The sequence below is a fragment of the Athene cunicularia genome, assembly GCF_003259725.1.
Source record: "Athene cunicularia isolate RWA chromosome 3 unlocalized genomic scaffold, athCun1 chr3_part1, whole genome shotgun sequence".
In the NCBI taxonomy this organism is placed as follows: domain Eukaryota; kingdom Metazoa; phylum Chordata; class Aves; order Strigiformes; family Strigidae; genus Athene; species Athene cunicularia.
In genome coordinates this window covers 92,298,691-92,314,534 of record NW_020799097.1, presented here as the reverse complement: position 1 = coordinate 92,314,534, position 15,844 = coordinate 92,298,691, and the positions used below count along the sequence as shown (strand labels likewise).

Below are 15,844 nucleotides of genomic sequence, written 5' to 3'. Positions count from 1 at the left end.
GTTCCAGAAAGGTCATCTGAGTCTGGCTGGGCACCAACCACCACTATCCTTATTGTCATTGAACAAGTCATGTACCCCGGTTCTCTCATAAATACGTTGCCTAGAAAAATTTTGTTCTTATTCAAGAAAAATCTAAAGCGATACATGGAAATCCTAACAGTTATCATTTGGAGCATGCTTGAGGAAGATTAGACTTTCAAAATTCATAGCAGGGACCTAGGTCTCTCAAGGAAAATTCTATTTTCTATTACAGAAAACTCTCAAGGGAAAAGTTACCAGGAAAACATGTGAATGGAAGAGGGAAATACTGCAAAATAAATAAAACTGTGTACATGATTAACAAGTGCAATCATTGTATATGTTAGCACATTTTCATGTTAAAGCTGCATTTGTGAAATGGTGTGAAAGGGAGGCTGTTCTATAATTAGACTACTTACCTACAGACTACCTACCTACATTTTAAGTCAGTCCATATTTTTTGCATGACTAATCTGTCAAATTAAAGTATTATAAAAAATTGAAACACATAGCAAACACAGAAGCAAAGAGCATGATTCACCTTTACATAAAACATTTATAGATATATAAGAGTGAGTTGCATCTTCACACAAATTCAACTGAGGATCTTGAGAAAAAGAAGCAACCTTTAAACTCACTGTCGCATCAGAAGCGTATTTGTTAGGTGAGAGAACACATATAGGTTGGATGAGAGAGGAGCATTTCCTGTCACCCAAAAGTGAAGTACAAGGGATTTCTGAACAAGGAAGAAAGAAGTGGGCTGTAGGTCATACGGCTTTTCTAGCAAGTTGCTCTCTACTTATGCTGTTTTAAGATCAGGTATTCATGTTTGTTTAATCACATCTTTGGGCTGGGGGCGGGGGGGGCACAGGGGAGGGGCCACGGGGGGAAAAAAATCAATACTTTACTAATTAGCAACATTTAAAGAAGCCAGAACGATAATAAGCTGTTTTCAGCAAGGCATTTAATTATTTATCACACACAAGCACTATGTTTATTTAGGCCCTTAATTAGTTCAGTTTACTCTTTGTCCACTGTAATTAAAAACTGCAAGTTCAGTAACATGAAGAAAGGTTTGAGGTCCCCCCATTTAACACAGTGTACTGGTATTGTGAACAAGTGAAAAATGTAAAAGTGGGTAGATAATATATACTTCAGTTTAAGGTAATTGATAAACTCAAATATGTCTGTTGGAAGCTAAGCTACCTGCTAGACTAGCACAGACAAGGCACAGAGATAGTCCAATAGCTTCCTTGGAGCTGGGTGTAATGGTGTTTATTTCTCACTTAAGTGTCCTATTCACAGTCAGATCCGCTGGGGACAACCTCTCAAGCAGTCACAGAATGAGGCTCAGCTATGTCTCTGCAGAGGCATGCCTTGATGTCCTTGACAGTACATCTCAAGGCATTACTTTAACACAACAGTATACAGTTATAATTGAGAAATTGCTGGAAAACATGGAGTCCTGCCAACTACTCTAACTCCCACAGATGCAGTCACAGCAAGCTGATATCCCACAGTGAGGCTGTCCAGTATTTACATTATGTCCAACAATACAGAAGACTGAATTCTTCCTAGAGGGCCTCAGGTGGCCAGATCCATGCCCAACAATAACAGCATGCAGCTGCTCCCATCATCCATATATGCACTTCGGTGTCTGGCCACATGCAGTCTCCTTCTGTTCCTATCACATACTTGATGAGGAATGCCCACATTTTGGTTGTAGCAGAAGCAGAATCAAAGCATACAGCTTTTCACTGTCCCTAAAGGAAGTCACATAGCTCACGCCAGCTGAAAGTTCATAAACCACTGCTCTGTTGTATGTATCTCAAGTTAAGCAGCAATTTATTTTAAAATATCATAGAACAGCTTAGGCTGGAAGGGACCTTAAAGCTCATTTAGTTCCAACCCCCTGCCATGGGCAGGTACACCTTCCACTAGCCCAGGTTGCTCAAAGCCCCGTCCAACCTGGCCTTGAACACTGCCAGGGAGGGGGCAGCCACAGCTTCTCTGGGCAACCTGTTCCAGTGCCTCTCCGCCCTCACAGTAAATAATTTCTTCCTTATATCTAATATAAATCTACCCTCTTTCAATTTAAAACCATTACCCTTTTCCTATCACTACACTTCCCGATAAAGAGTCCATCCCCATCTTTCCTGTTGGTCCCCTTTAAGTAACTGGAAGGCTGCTATAAGGTCTCCCTGGAGACTTCTCTTCACCAGGCCAAACAATCCCAACTCTCTCAGCCTGTCCTCATAGGGGAGGTGCTCCAGCCCCCCCGATCATCTTTGTGGCTTTCTCTAGACCCTCTTAAGCAGGTCTGTGTCCTCCTTATGTTGGGGGCCCCAGAGCTGGACACAGGACTCCAGGTGGGGTCTCCGGAGAGCAGAGGGGGAGAATCACCTCCCTCGACCTGCTGGCCACACTTCTATTGACAGAGCTCAGGATATGGTTGGCCTTCTGGGCTTCAAGTGCACACTGATGTCCCATAGTCAGTTTTCCATCCATTAATACGCTCAAGTCCTTCTCCACAGGGCTGCTCTCAATCCACTCTTTGCCCAGCCTGTATTTGTGCACACTGTGCTCTGACCCATGTGCAGGACCTTCCTTGCACTTGGTCTTGTTGAACTTCATGATGTTCACCTAGACCCACCTCTCAAGCCTGTCCAGGTCCCTCTGCGTGGCACATCCCTTCCCTCCAACATGTCAACCACACCACGCAGCTTGGTGCTGTCAGCAAACTTGCTGAGGGTGCACTCAATCCCACTGTCCATGCCTCCAAATATGTTAAACAGTGCCAGTCCCAACACCGACCCCCGAGAAAGGCCACTAATCACCACTCTCCACTCGGACATTGAGCTGTTGACTGCAACTTGTTGAATGTGACCATCCAGTCAATTCTTTATTCACCAAGCATTCCATCTGTCAAAACTCATGTCTCTCCAATTTAGAGACAAGGATGTTGTGTGGGACAGTGTCACAGATTTAATTTGTTTAAACAAATAAAATTGCTAAAATGGAAAATGGCATTGTCACATAACCCACAATAGATGCATTTTTGCATGTTTGTTAAATGCATGTTGTTAAATGATTTTTAAAAATTATTTCTTCCAACAGTCTCTATATCTACCCTTGGGATGTGCAGCATATGTTCTAGAGTTCTCTGGTGTACTACCAGATGGAGACTAACAAACAGAAGCAGAGGTGAACTTGAAAGACTAGGGAGCTTTATTTTTTTTTTTTTTTTTAAGCAAACTGAGATTGCCTATTAGCTTAAGATATCTTTCAGTGCAAGGAAGTAAAAATTTTGAATTGTTTATGGATTAGCAAATGCAAAGCAGCATCTTCTCTACTTAAAGGTCACACTGCTTTCCAGCATTATGGGGAGCTTTTCAGAAACTTGGTTTTATTAAAGCAAAAAAAGGAAGAAATGTAATAAGTGTCTGATCCTCTTCACTGTACCCAATATTTGAAATGAAATTTATTTTCTTACATGTTAAAAAACAGGTAGTTTAACAATACACTCACAAAGCCATCTTAGTTTTAAGGTCCCAAACTACAAAACTGGATGATTAAATAAAAAGCTAAGACATTAAACCAGACAAGGTTTAACCTGGTCCCCCAAACTGAACATTCCAGCCACGTATATAGTTCAAAACTATCTGAAGGGGAACTCTCACACAAATGACTGCTTCTCCTTAGCTGCAAGGCTTTCCACAGACCCCTCCAGAAAGCAACATATATTGTTTTCCTTGGTATGCCTAGCACAGGTGACAGTAGAATTTCACTGCCCCAGCACCACTGCTAACAGGAGGTCTCACAAACAAAAGCAAGTATCGACCTTGTGTTTCTTCTTTTTGTTTGTGGCACTATGGTACTTTGTCCCCAAACCCCCCTCCCCTCCAAATCTGAACAGTGCCCAGACTCATGCAACCCTGGGGAAAGGAAAGATGACCGTGAGAGTAGATTTAATCCTGCAGTACAGCAGATGCCCCAGGAGTGCAACTGCTTGACCATCAGCCCTCCATGATCACATTCAATGGGGAGGGGTGGGGGGAAGGCACTAAATCACTTCTAGGAAAAAGTTGGCTGCAGAAGCTTTTCCAGTGGCCTGCAGACAGTGGGTCGAGGAGACTGGTGGGATGACATTGCTCATGGGACAACATTTGAACAGGACTTACAGATAGATGAAGTTGATTATATCACTCCCCCAACTCCAAACTAGTGCTCACAACCAGCCTGCTCCCCATCATGCTGCTGCGTGCCCAGCCCAGGGGTACTCTGCTGTGGGAAGGGTATTACACTGCTGGACACCCCCACTAATAGTCAACAACCCAAAATCCCCACCAAGCAGAAATCAACTTGCAATCCTCTCTCACTTGGGTCACAATGTGGCACGCCACAGACCCAAAGCACTTCTGACAGCACCTTGACAAATATGACCAAGTTATCTTTCCTTTTTCAGCCCTTCTCTTTGGTAGGCACAACCACCACAGATGAATCTCTTGGATCCCAAACAAAACCCATTTCAACATTGTTTCTGCTGCTTGTGTAGCACCACAAAAAGATTTGCCTGTATCTCACAGCCGTAGAGAAATTGCTTTCAAAAAAGCATAAAATCCTCATGGTCAGACTAGTAACCTCCAGCACTTGGCAGTTCTTAAGTAATGCCCCATTTCCACCTAAAGCCTCACACAGAGCCCACACCTACCTAAAGACATGTCAGGAAAAGTAGTTCTGTCACTAGAGAGGGAATGGTGAGTGCTGAAAAAAGGGTCTCAAATGTAGGTTACAGAAGGGGGAAAAGGGAAAGTTGACCTGGATGTGTCCTTACACCTAAAGCTACTCTGGAGGAGCAACCTGGTTTGGGCTCTGGACTCTGCATTAACACACCCCAACATGAAGCTCAGCTCATGCAATATCTGCAACTGGGCAAAACTATTGTGTTAAGTACAGTTGTGGTTCACAATGCACTTCAACTTAGAGATTTAATCAGACTCTGACTTCATCTCTAGTAGCCAGAGGCAGCCCCAAGGTTACTATCGGATATCATCTGATATTACTGCCGGGTTATTCTGCCAGCAGAGACACTTTCAGGTCTTTCACGTCACAGGCTGAAAAGCTATGTTGTTTCCAGGCATCCCCAAGCTGTACTTTGGCTGGTCTTCTGGGAGAACAAAGGAGCAGGTGTCACCATTGCAACACATAATGTAGTAAAGAGAGGATAATACAGAAACTAGAGTGAATTATAGGAGACAAGTGATTCAAGCAAAGGTGAATGGCAACTGAAGTTATTAGTTACAAACTTAGAAAAAGGTGATCTAGAGAGCATGAGGAATTACAAAGCACTGAGGCCTCATGGTCAACAGCAGTGAAAGGCAGACAAGCCATGTGGCCCTTTACCCGGCACAAGAGATACTCAGGATTCAGAGAGCACAGTAGTTCAAGGAGTCCTCCAACGGCCTGTGTATGGTTATACTGGAAGACTTCACAGTAGTACAGACAAATAATTAGGTCTTATGTCTCCACCCAGGACTGAAGAGAATCCAAATGCACACGTAGGACACAGCTTCTGGTTTAGTTTCCTCCAAAGAAACAGACCCCAGAACTGCTCAAACTAAGTCACAGCAAGTCAGACAATCAGGGTTGCTTCAAATTTCACTACAATGCCACAGAAGATACCACTAGGGATACAGACCAGCAGTCAAGCCAATTCAGGTGTCAGACATCTCAAGACCAGAGACAGGTCCTAAACTGAAACAAAAGCATTCAAAGAGTTCTGAAGATTGAGTGGAGATCTAACTAACACCCAAATCTGTGTTAATGCAAGTTTGCAGCCAGTCTTTGTGCAGCCCAGTGCATGTAGGAGCAACTGATGTGACTACTGTTCACATAACTAGTCTGAAACTAGTACCTCTGAAAGGCTTTTTAATTAAAAAGGATTTAGTGCTATTAAACAATAAAATATCAGGACCCAAAGGGGGCATAATTGCAAGATGAATTGTGCAGCTCCACTGTTTCCAAATCCACATGGTGTTATTGGCAGCTGGCCTTCAATTATAAGAAGGTAACAAGAAAAAGCACACAGCCAGTGACAGTAAGGTGAGGTGCCTGCTGTCCCTTAAAGGAATAGTGCTCCCCTCAGAAGATTTCTGCACTGATTGGACTTTGAGACAGCCTCTGCCCTAGTATAACTCACGGTAATCTCACTGACTACAATATAGATAGCAAGATGAGCAAAGTTTACCCAGTGTTCAATGCTACCATAAACTGAGTAGGCTTTCTGGGTTTTCACTACAGGAAAGGTTTGGCCAGAGACACATATGGGAGCAAAGGCTTTTACTCAGGCAGCCAGAAATACATGAAGTTTGCCTTTAACAAGCTTTGGATATTGTCCAAAAATCTTGTGCTGGCAACTTCACAGGACAAATCCTTTTAGAAATAACCTCCCTCCTGCTACTTCAGCATCTCCCCATGAAGATCTACCCAACAGTGGGAGTTGTATAAGAACAAATAGAAGCAAAAGAGAGCTGGAGTAAAACAGCCCATATAAATTTGAAATTACTGTAGTTTGCTCCTTCAAAGATGTATAAGCAGGCTAAAAAAAAAGCTTTGGTTTATTTTGGTTTGGTTTTTGTGGTTTTGTTATTTTTGTTTTAAGGGGTGGCCAAGCAAGACATGGCAGAAATTAAGCATGTATTTGATAATCCAGACACTTCGTATCTTCAGAGTGTTTCAAAACAATGCTTTGACAAAACAAGAAGTCTTCCCAAAGAGAGAATATATGAATTTCACTACAGGCTCCTGAACAGAATGCTCTGTTTGACCAAAATTAGATTCCCCTCCACATTCTGTTCTGCCCTAATGTCACTGCTTCTCATTGTCCCAAAGGGCTTCCTCACTACACACAAAGCTATTTTATATGGCACTAGAGGGACACAGATGACTTTATGGACTCCTACCATGTAGTTACAGTCCAGCAGTGTCTGGAGTCCTAATGTGCTGTTATACCGAACCCCTTGCACTGTGCTGCAAGACACATTAGCTGCTGATTTCTCATTCCACTGACAAGGGTTTAATGTGCATTAAAGCAGAGGCTACTCTAAACTTCAGCTCCTCTGGCTTCAGCATGTTAATGACCACCCAGATACCTACTGTATCCTTATTTCACAATTTCTTGTTAAGGCAATACTATAATGACCAATATACTCGAAGCAGATGAATGGTAACACAGATGCAGTCACATCACTCAGGAAACTGATCTGCATGAGGGAAAAAAAATAAACCACAAAACAAAACACAAAATTAAAGGAATGAGGACAAAATCCTGTATTTCAGTTGGGTGAAATTCCCAACCTAGTTCACTGCACAGCTATAGATGGAAAAAAGGCAGTGATGAAGTGCCACTGAAGAAACATGTAATAAACCAACCTTTGGGCCACATCCCAAAAGTACACCAACAACCCAATGCCCAATCCTGCAGTGCAAGCTATAAAACAAAATTTCCTCAAAAATTCAGGTTTAGTTTACTTGCCAGTCACAAAGCATGTCTGTAGCACTGCAGGGATACATGGTTTCAAGCATAAAATCCTGGTCTAATCTTGTGATCTTTCTTCTATTCAATTATCACCGACATATTCCCAACCTTCAGAGTCCATTCCTGCAGACAGCATGCCAATAACTGAGCTTGGCAGGGAGGCTGACACACCCGCTAAGTAACAAAACAAACAAAAAAGGCTCAGGCTTAGCATATCTAAAGAGATGTGACACACAAGTGGGACAGTATTGATTGTCTCTGCTGAACTTTATAGGCTGCCTTAGCAAGCAGCACTTTCAAAAAGGACAGAAGACAAATGTTGCAGTCAATAAGGTGAGTGATGCTGTGAGACAAACCCCCAAAACCGCACACATTGCTTAGTACAAAAGACCTGCAGGCCCATCCTCCATGGATTTGTCTTGTGAAAAACTGGTCTTGAGTCTTTGTATGCACACAAGTCTGAATAGATGTACAGCACTGAGAACATCAGTTTTAATCTCAAATTTTTTCAATTAACAGATTCCAATCTCCCTGCAGTTGCTCCTGTACCTTGAGGTAAACAAGCAGTCCAAAGATCTGAAGTGTTACTGCTGAACCCATGCCCACAATGCAGGCTGTGCTTCAGAAACTGTCACATTAAGGAAACAAGAAGAAAGTTACACCTCAGTGAGCTCCTCTATGGCAGCAAGTATAGACAAGAGCCTACTAACATCATTTGGGGTTGGACTAGTGACACAGCACACACCTGCTGAGCAGGTAACAAGTTCTGCATATCATTTTCAGCTTGCCACTCTGCTAGGCAATCTGCTGAGCTACATCTGCTGTTGAGATCTGCAGAAAGGCAGGCTCAAGACTAAAAGCCACTAGGGCAAGAAGACTGGCACACAAACAAGAATAAAAACTGTTTAAGGGGAAGGTTTGCAAAACCTGTAATTGATCAAGGAATGCTCCAGCATTACAGACTCTTCCCATGCAAATTCTTTTCCTCATCTCCTGTTGTGGCTGAAACCAGTGGAAATTTGTAACAGCTGACAGTAACAATTTAACAAGACTTTTCATCTTAAAAAAAATAAATTAACAGAACAATCACAAAAGAGCCAAGATTGGAAGGGGACTTTGGAGATTTCCTCATGCAACACCATGCTCAGAGCAGGATGAACTAGGGCAAGTCACTAAGGTCCATGTCCCATGAGCCTTTGACCACCTTCTTCAAGGTTAGAGACTCCAAAACCTCTCTTGGTCACCTGTTCCAGGCGTTTGACCAACCCCACAGTAAAATAATTATGTTTAAAGGAAATTTCCTGCATTTCAATTTGTGACCATACACATTGGTAAGATCCCCCTGAGCCTTCTTCCTTCTCCAGGCTGAAGAGTACCAGCTCATTTAGCCTTGTCTCATATGAAACACACTCCCATCCTTTAATAATCCTCATGGACTTTGCATTTCTGTCTCACACTGGGGAGCCCAGAACTGGACAAAGCACTCCAGCTGTGTCTCACCCCCCAGAATAGAGGGGAAGGATCTTCAGAACTTCACAGTATTCCTGTCAATCCATTCCTCCAGCTTCCCAAGGTCTTCTGAATGGCAGCACAAACACTGATGTATCAGCCACTACTCCCAGTTTTGTAAGGCCTACAAACTTGCTGAAGGTGCACTCAGTCCCATCACCCAGGTCATTAAAGATATTAAACAGTACTGGCCCTACCACTCGCTGGGATACAACACTACAGACCAATTTCCAACTGGACTTTGTACTGCTGATCACAATCTAATGTGCCCAGCAGCTCAGCCAGTTTTCACATAATCTCATTGTTCATCTGTCCAATCCACACTTCAGTTTGTCTATGAGGATGTTACATGAGACAGTGTCAAAAGCCTTGCTAAAGTCAAGACAAACACATTCACTGCTCTCTCCTTATCTACCAAGCTAGTCATCTCATCAGGTTCGTCAAGCATGATTTCACCTCCATAAATCCATGATGACTGCTTCCAATCACCTTCTTGTCCTTCACATGTTTGGAAACAGTTTCCAGGATTATTTGCTCCATCACCTTCCTGGGGACCGATGCCAGGCTGATCACCTATAGTTCCCCCAGATTCTTCGTCTTCTGCCTCTTGAAGATACTGGTGATAATTGCTTTCTTCCAGTCCTCAGGAATCTCCTTCAATTGCCATGACCTTTCCAAAGATAATCAAGAGTGGCCTCAAAATGGCCTCAACCAGCTCAGCCAGCCCTTGTTAGTACATCCCACCAAGTCTCATGGACTTGTGTATGTCCTTTTTAAGCGTTCTGTAATCTGATCCTCTTCCACTAAAGGTAAGTCTTTCTTGCTCCAGACTTTACCACTGATCTCAGGGGCCTGGGATTGCTGAAGGAATATTTTACCAGCAAGGGCTGTGACAAAGAAAGCAGTGAGTACCTCATCTATTTCCCCATCCTTTGTCACAAGATCCTCCTGCCCCATTCAGCAGTGGATCCAAATTCTCTCTCATACCTGTTTAGAAGCCCTTTTTGTTGTCCTTCACATCACTTGCCAGATTTAGGTGGGCTCTGGCTTTCCTAATCCTATCCTTGAACAATCAGTGTCTCTGACTCCTGGGTCACCTGTCCCTGCTTCCAACTCTTCTACACTTTTACAGAAGAGGCCAGGTGATAAAGAGCACTCAATGCTTGCTCCACTTCAGTACCCCTTCATAAGCAGCATTCAGTTTCAAGTGTTTCTATTTATTCCCCAGAGGACTTCTAGGGGTGTGAAGTCCCCCAGTAAACTTTTTACACACTTGAAAACCTGACTCCTAATCAAAGGAACCAGAGTCCTAAATGAGTAAGTTTGGCTGAAGCACGTAATACTTAATGATGACCTTCACTGAACATGTTTTGAAGGTACTTCCCAAACAAGGTCTCATCTTTTTATTTCTTCCATTTTCATTAGGTGAAGAGATGGAAGCCCTGCAGTGCTAGAATTTATTTCAAGTTTCAAGTAGGGGGCTAAGCAAGAACAAGGAATAAGCATGCTTTAGTGATTACTGTAAATCACGGAGTGTCCAATTTCCTACTGCTCTAGATCTTCCATTATAAAGACGTTATCTCTTCATCACAGCAGCCCATTACCATTCATTTTGAACATGACTCCACAAGACGTCACAAAATAGGATCAGGTCATGGTAATTCAGGCTCCCAAATTGCATACCTGGCATCGATAGAAACTTGTTTTATATTAGACAATGAAAGACCTCCTTGTTCCATTCTTATTCCTCACTGATAAAACAGTGATTGAGGTATATGTACAGTACGCACAAGGAAACACATCCACAGGTTTAACGACTTTCTGAAGTACTTTTGCAATCCTCCCTAGCAAGGGCTTATACAAAATGCTGCTGTTCTTTTCACCAAAACCCACACTGTTTTCAGGATAATTAGGTTTTCTTAAAAAAAAAAGCTTATTTCCAAAAGTACAAAAGATATTGCACATTCCAAAAATTTATTAATCTGCAGTGTTGTATTAAACCTTGGCTCTCTCCAACAGTGATGTTTCAAGAGCAGCTGGAAGTCAAATAACTGTGTCCAGGGTCTTAAACGTTGCAAGTAAACAGGTTTAGAGGAAAGACGTTTAATCCTGTAAGGCGTTTCAGATATCCAGAAAGATTAGCATTATTGGAAGAAATTCTGCAGCATCCGGTAATCTTATGTCAATTAATTATGGGGTAAATATTGATGTCATACATTTATAAAAGCTTGTTGACCCATTATAAAAACATAACATCTTTATTCATAATCTGAAGAGGATTAGCAAATAGCATTTTAACTTCAGAGGCTATCAAATTGGCAGTTACTTCCAAGACAGTTGAGATAATACAAATTATGTGCAGAAGTTCAAAATATGGACACAGAAGTATAATAGTCACCCAGCAGGATAGCTTGGGGCAGCAAAGTCATCCAACATAGATGTTCAGCACAAAAAAGACAGGAATAAAAGTGCCAAAGCATGTAGGTTACTTCAGAAAGCAGGCAAGGCTGCAGAGGTAACCAAGCTGTAGCAGGACCCTGAAGCACGGGGGCAGAAAGAGCGGAGCAGATGATCTCTCCACAAGCCATGGGTGTCCCTAACCGTGCTAAGTACACCGTAACATTGGCCCCCATCTCTTCCCTTGAAACCCTAGTATAAAAGATGCACCAAGTTGTAGTGAAAACAGCAATCCAGATTCAACAATTTTTAGAAACTCACTTTTCGGACAGGCTTAAAGCATTTCCTCACACATATCATCAAATTTGCACATTTCCAAGTACTTCTCCCACTCCACAGTAAGAGCCATTAAGTGCTACAGCAGGTTACCAAGTATACCTGGCATCTGTGCCTAGATGTTGGCAGTGGGGGACTGCAGGGTGGCCTCTGCAAGGAGAGGCTGGAGCTGCTCCATGCTGAATACAGCCAGTTCCAAAGGACCCACTGCAGGGCACAGCTGAGACCCTCAGCCAAAATAGTGCTGCCTTAGGGGAAACATACCTAAGAAAGGGCCAAACACTGCCTGGCAGTGAGGGGTGAGGAAAAAAAAGTGTAAGAAACAACCCTGTGAGCACTGATGTCAGAGAAGATGAAGGGGAAGAGGAGCTGCAGTCACCGAAGCAGAGACTTCCTTGCAGCTCCTGGAGATACCATGGTGGATGTGATGAGTCAACCTCGGCCAGCTGCCAAAGGCCCACCCAGACACAACACACTCCACACAACCCCCCCACCCCCACCCCCACCAGAATGGGGGAGAAAGTAACATGGAAAAGTTCACCAGTCAGAATGAAGACTGTAACTGGGAAAGGTAATGGGCAAAACTTGGACTGGACTTTGCCAGAGGGGAATAATTGTGGGAAATCTGTGGTCATAATATTCCTTTGGTCAGAACAGGTCAGCTGTCCCAGTTGTGTCACCTCCCAACCTCCTGCAAACCCAGAGTCTACACTGGCCTTGGGAAGGGCATGAGTTGGAGAGAGAGTTTTGATGCTGTGCAAGTGCTATTCAGCAACAGCCAAACTACTGGTGCATTATCAACCCTTCCATCAATAAATACAAAGAACAGTACCATATAGGCTGCTGTGAAGAAAGTTACCTTCATCCTGGCCAGACCCAGTACAATCTCCATCCCATTTGCATCAAGCCCAGGTCCCACATCATTAGTATGCACTTAGTACAACTAAGTATCTTCTGACCATCCCATTCCATTCTTTTTCTTTTTCATTCCTGAAATTCCTTTGTACCAACACTTAGAACAGGTACTTCACGCTTAAACCATCTTTACATCCAGCAGTCAGATTTATACATCCTCATTAACCAGTATCCTCTGTCTCTTAACAGGGGCCAAAGCCAATTCACCACACCATGGTAGGTAGTTAATAAACTGTTTCATTTAGACGTCAAACTGTAGAAAGGTCTTCACAAAGAATAAGCTATAGAAGGCAATGGCTTCAAAGACAGAATATTAGATGAAGTGATCTAATTCACATTGCTTTCAAGTGGCACCAAGTGCACATTTACATAAGGGTCTAACATCTAAAGGTGACATTCAGTCCTTCAGGAAAAAAAAAAAAAAAGTCTTTGCAACCACTGACAAAGTCTTAATCTTGCAGCATTCTGAGAAATGTTTATCTCAGGAAGCAGCACAAAACACTTTCACTTTAGACCCTTTTTGTCTTTATTTACTACAGGACAACCTACCATCTAGCTTTGCTACTTTTATCTCAGTTTTGAAAATACACCATTATTATTAGGTACTCTTCAGCAAGCACCACAGTACTATATTATTAATAGTCACCACTATTCAATCAGCAAAACCAGATGAGACCACAAAAATCCAAAACAAATGCAACCCTTAAGAACAGTCTCTTCTCATTTACACTTTCTCCTGCTAAATGGAGATAGTGTATCCTGCTGAGCCCATTCCTACTTTTTTATTGCAGAGAACTGACTGCATGCATAGCCATTTAAGTCATTTTTATCCTTGCTAAGGCCGTGCAAGAAAGACAAGGTTGGTTTAAATCTGTGCCTGTAAGAAAAGGCTCTTACCTGAGTTAGCCCAGGGGAGATACCAGGGGCAGCTGACATTCACGTAGGTGCCGGGCAGTCCATCTGGCCAGCAGGCATAGTTGTCAAATGTTCTGTTGCAGAACTTGCCTTCTGCAGAGAGATGGAAGGGAGGATCATGCCACTACCTTGTACTAATACTACAAGGAGGAAAAGACTGAAGAGCAGACGATAAAAGGAGACATGGACACATGTAATTTAACAGCATTATGCAATTAAGCTTTGATGTGGAGTTAAACAAGAGTTATTTGTCCAAAAGTGTTTATCCCCACACAACAGGAAACTTGTTTCAGGGGGAAAGTGATAAACAGATTAGGGTCTTTGACTAAGTCGTGGGACAAGAAAGGTATATCAATAATGATCCCTTCCCATCTTTTCTCTTCTACACTTTTATGTGTCCCAGTTTAATTTAAAATCCATTTTGCTATGAATACTGCAGATAATAATTCCTGAGAATGGTTCACAGTCATGCAGTTGGAAAGTCTAGCCTAATATATAGATCCATCAACGAAATACCCACACACAACCATAACTTTGCATTATGGCTTAATCAACATGAGAATACTTCAACTTCAGATTTATTAAACTGTCATTCTTAGAGGGCAGCACTCAACCGCTCAACAGGATACTGGAGCAGAGGGAGATGAATGTTTCCCTGCCATTGTTGTCATCAGCTACTGCTCTCACCCTGCCATAACAATGTAGTTAAGAGAAGGAAAATTAACGGTTTTGAAATAATTCTTCACAGATACTACTTTAGACCCATCTTATCTTTCTCAGTGTGTCACAAAAGCACTGAAGCATAGGAGAAGCTACACTGTGTCCAGTTGTGAGTGTCATTGACAAGTCACCAGTGCCCTCTAAACACAATGATGCTGGTACATCGCAGCTGCTCTCAAAACATTACAGCAGCTCAACTAAGACAAGCTGCATTTCCATTTTCACTAAGGCACCTTTTTTTTTAATTTTGTTTTTGGTCTTTTTTGTTTGTTTGGGGTTTTTTTTAAAGCCATTTCAGCATTTTACAATACTCAAAATAATTTATACCAACTTTAAGGGCCAGAAACTGCTAGGTCAGCGTGAACAGCATGGTCCCAGATTCCTTGACCACGTGGGTGTCCTAAAAAGTTTCAGGGGTATTACATTAGTGTGTTGCTTCAATGTGCCACCGCTTGCCACTGAAAAACACTCTGCACCTAAAGACCAATACCTTCACAATGAAATTGTTCTATAAAATGCTTCCTTAGCAGAGGGAAGAGTCCCACAGAGAACAGGCTGAAGCAAACAGGATAAAAAAAATAAATGGACTGGAAAGTAAGCTGGAGAAGTATTTTCAAGTTCATCATCACTCCCTTACTACGGTTATTGTAAATTTTAAAAATTAATACATCCTATCCCTACCAAGAAGGCTTACCTGTCACAATGGGAGGTGCCTCATACAAGTATTTCAGGCATTGGAGCTGATACTCCTTCCACTTCTGCATGACTCCAGAGAGGGACCCATCTGAACTCTAAGAGAGAAACCACGAGTCTCAGACATTGCAGAAATTTAAATTGTGTTTTTCATGCAGCTGGAGTGGGTGGGTGTGAAAATGACTGCCACAAGCCAAAACAGCACTGCTTATCATAAAGGGCACAAGATGCTGTTACGCGTTTGCCTGACTGCAACCAAAGAAATCCCTTTCTATTTGTATCACAAGGAATAGAAAAATCCCATGAACAACTACACTGTGTCCTCACTGAAACCCAAACTGAGCTAGCCTTGCTCTCTTGAACATACCCCAGCCATGTGATTTATTATCTCATGAAAAGACAGGGATGGCAGCAAGTCCTTTTAAGAGTGATTTTCTATCCAACAGCAGTATTTCTGCTATTCTGTAAGTAAGAGCAAGTTAATTCACTGTATTCAGCAAATAGTCCCCAAGCATTGTTCCAGAACATGGATGAAATCTTTTCCCATTCAGCTTTTCTTCCATAAACAAAATATTTTCCCGGCACCCAGCATAATTTTCCTGAAAATGCAGAAAGAGCGGGGACCTCCTTTTTGCAGTTTGACAGGCTGCAGGTTCCACTGTCAGACATTCCAAGTACTGAGGGGGAAAGGGGAAGGTATGTACAAACTCCAGGCACAAAGAAAATTAGCTGTTATTAAACTGCAAAATTTAGTGCCAGCTGCTTGCCCAACCCTAGCAGATGCCCCACCTGGCTCAGAGACGC

At 42.5% G+C, this 15,844-nt stretch overlaps 1 protein-coding gene across 2 annotated transcripts in view; it reads right to left on the bottom strand.

Moving 5' to 3' along the window:
* The window catches only part of GLP1R (glucagon like peptide 1 receptor), a 58,274-nt gene extending 43,141 nt beyond the window's left edge, over nucleotides 1-15,133 (bottom strand). For both annotated transcript variants that reach the window (XM_026846065.1, XM_026846067.1), the window contains exons 1-2: nucleotides 15,042-15,133; nucleotides 13,610-13,720 (exon numbers count right to left, since the gene is read on the bottom strand). In XM_026846065.1, the coding sequence (XP_026701866.1) occupies nucleotides 13,610-13,720; nucleotides 15,042-15,111 (181 nt within the window). In that variant the 5' untranslated portion in view covers nucleotides 15,112-15,133. The remainder of the gene's footprint in view (nucleotides 1-13,609; nucleotides 13,721-15,041) is intronic.
* Between the last annotated feature and the right edge of the window lie 711 nt (nucleotides 15,134-15,844).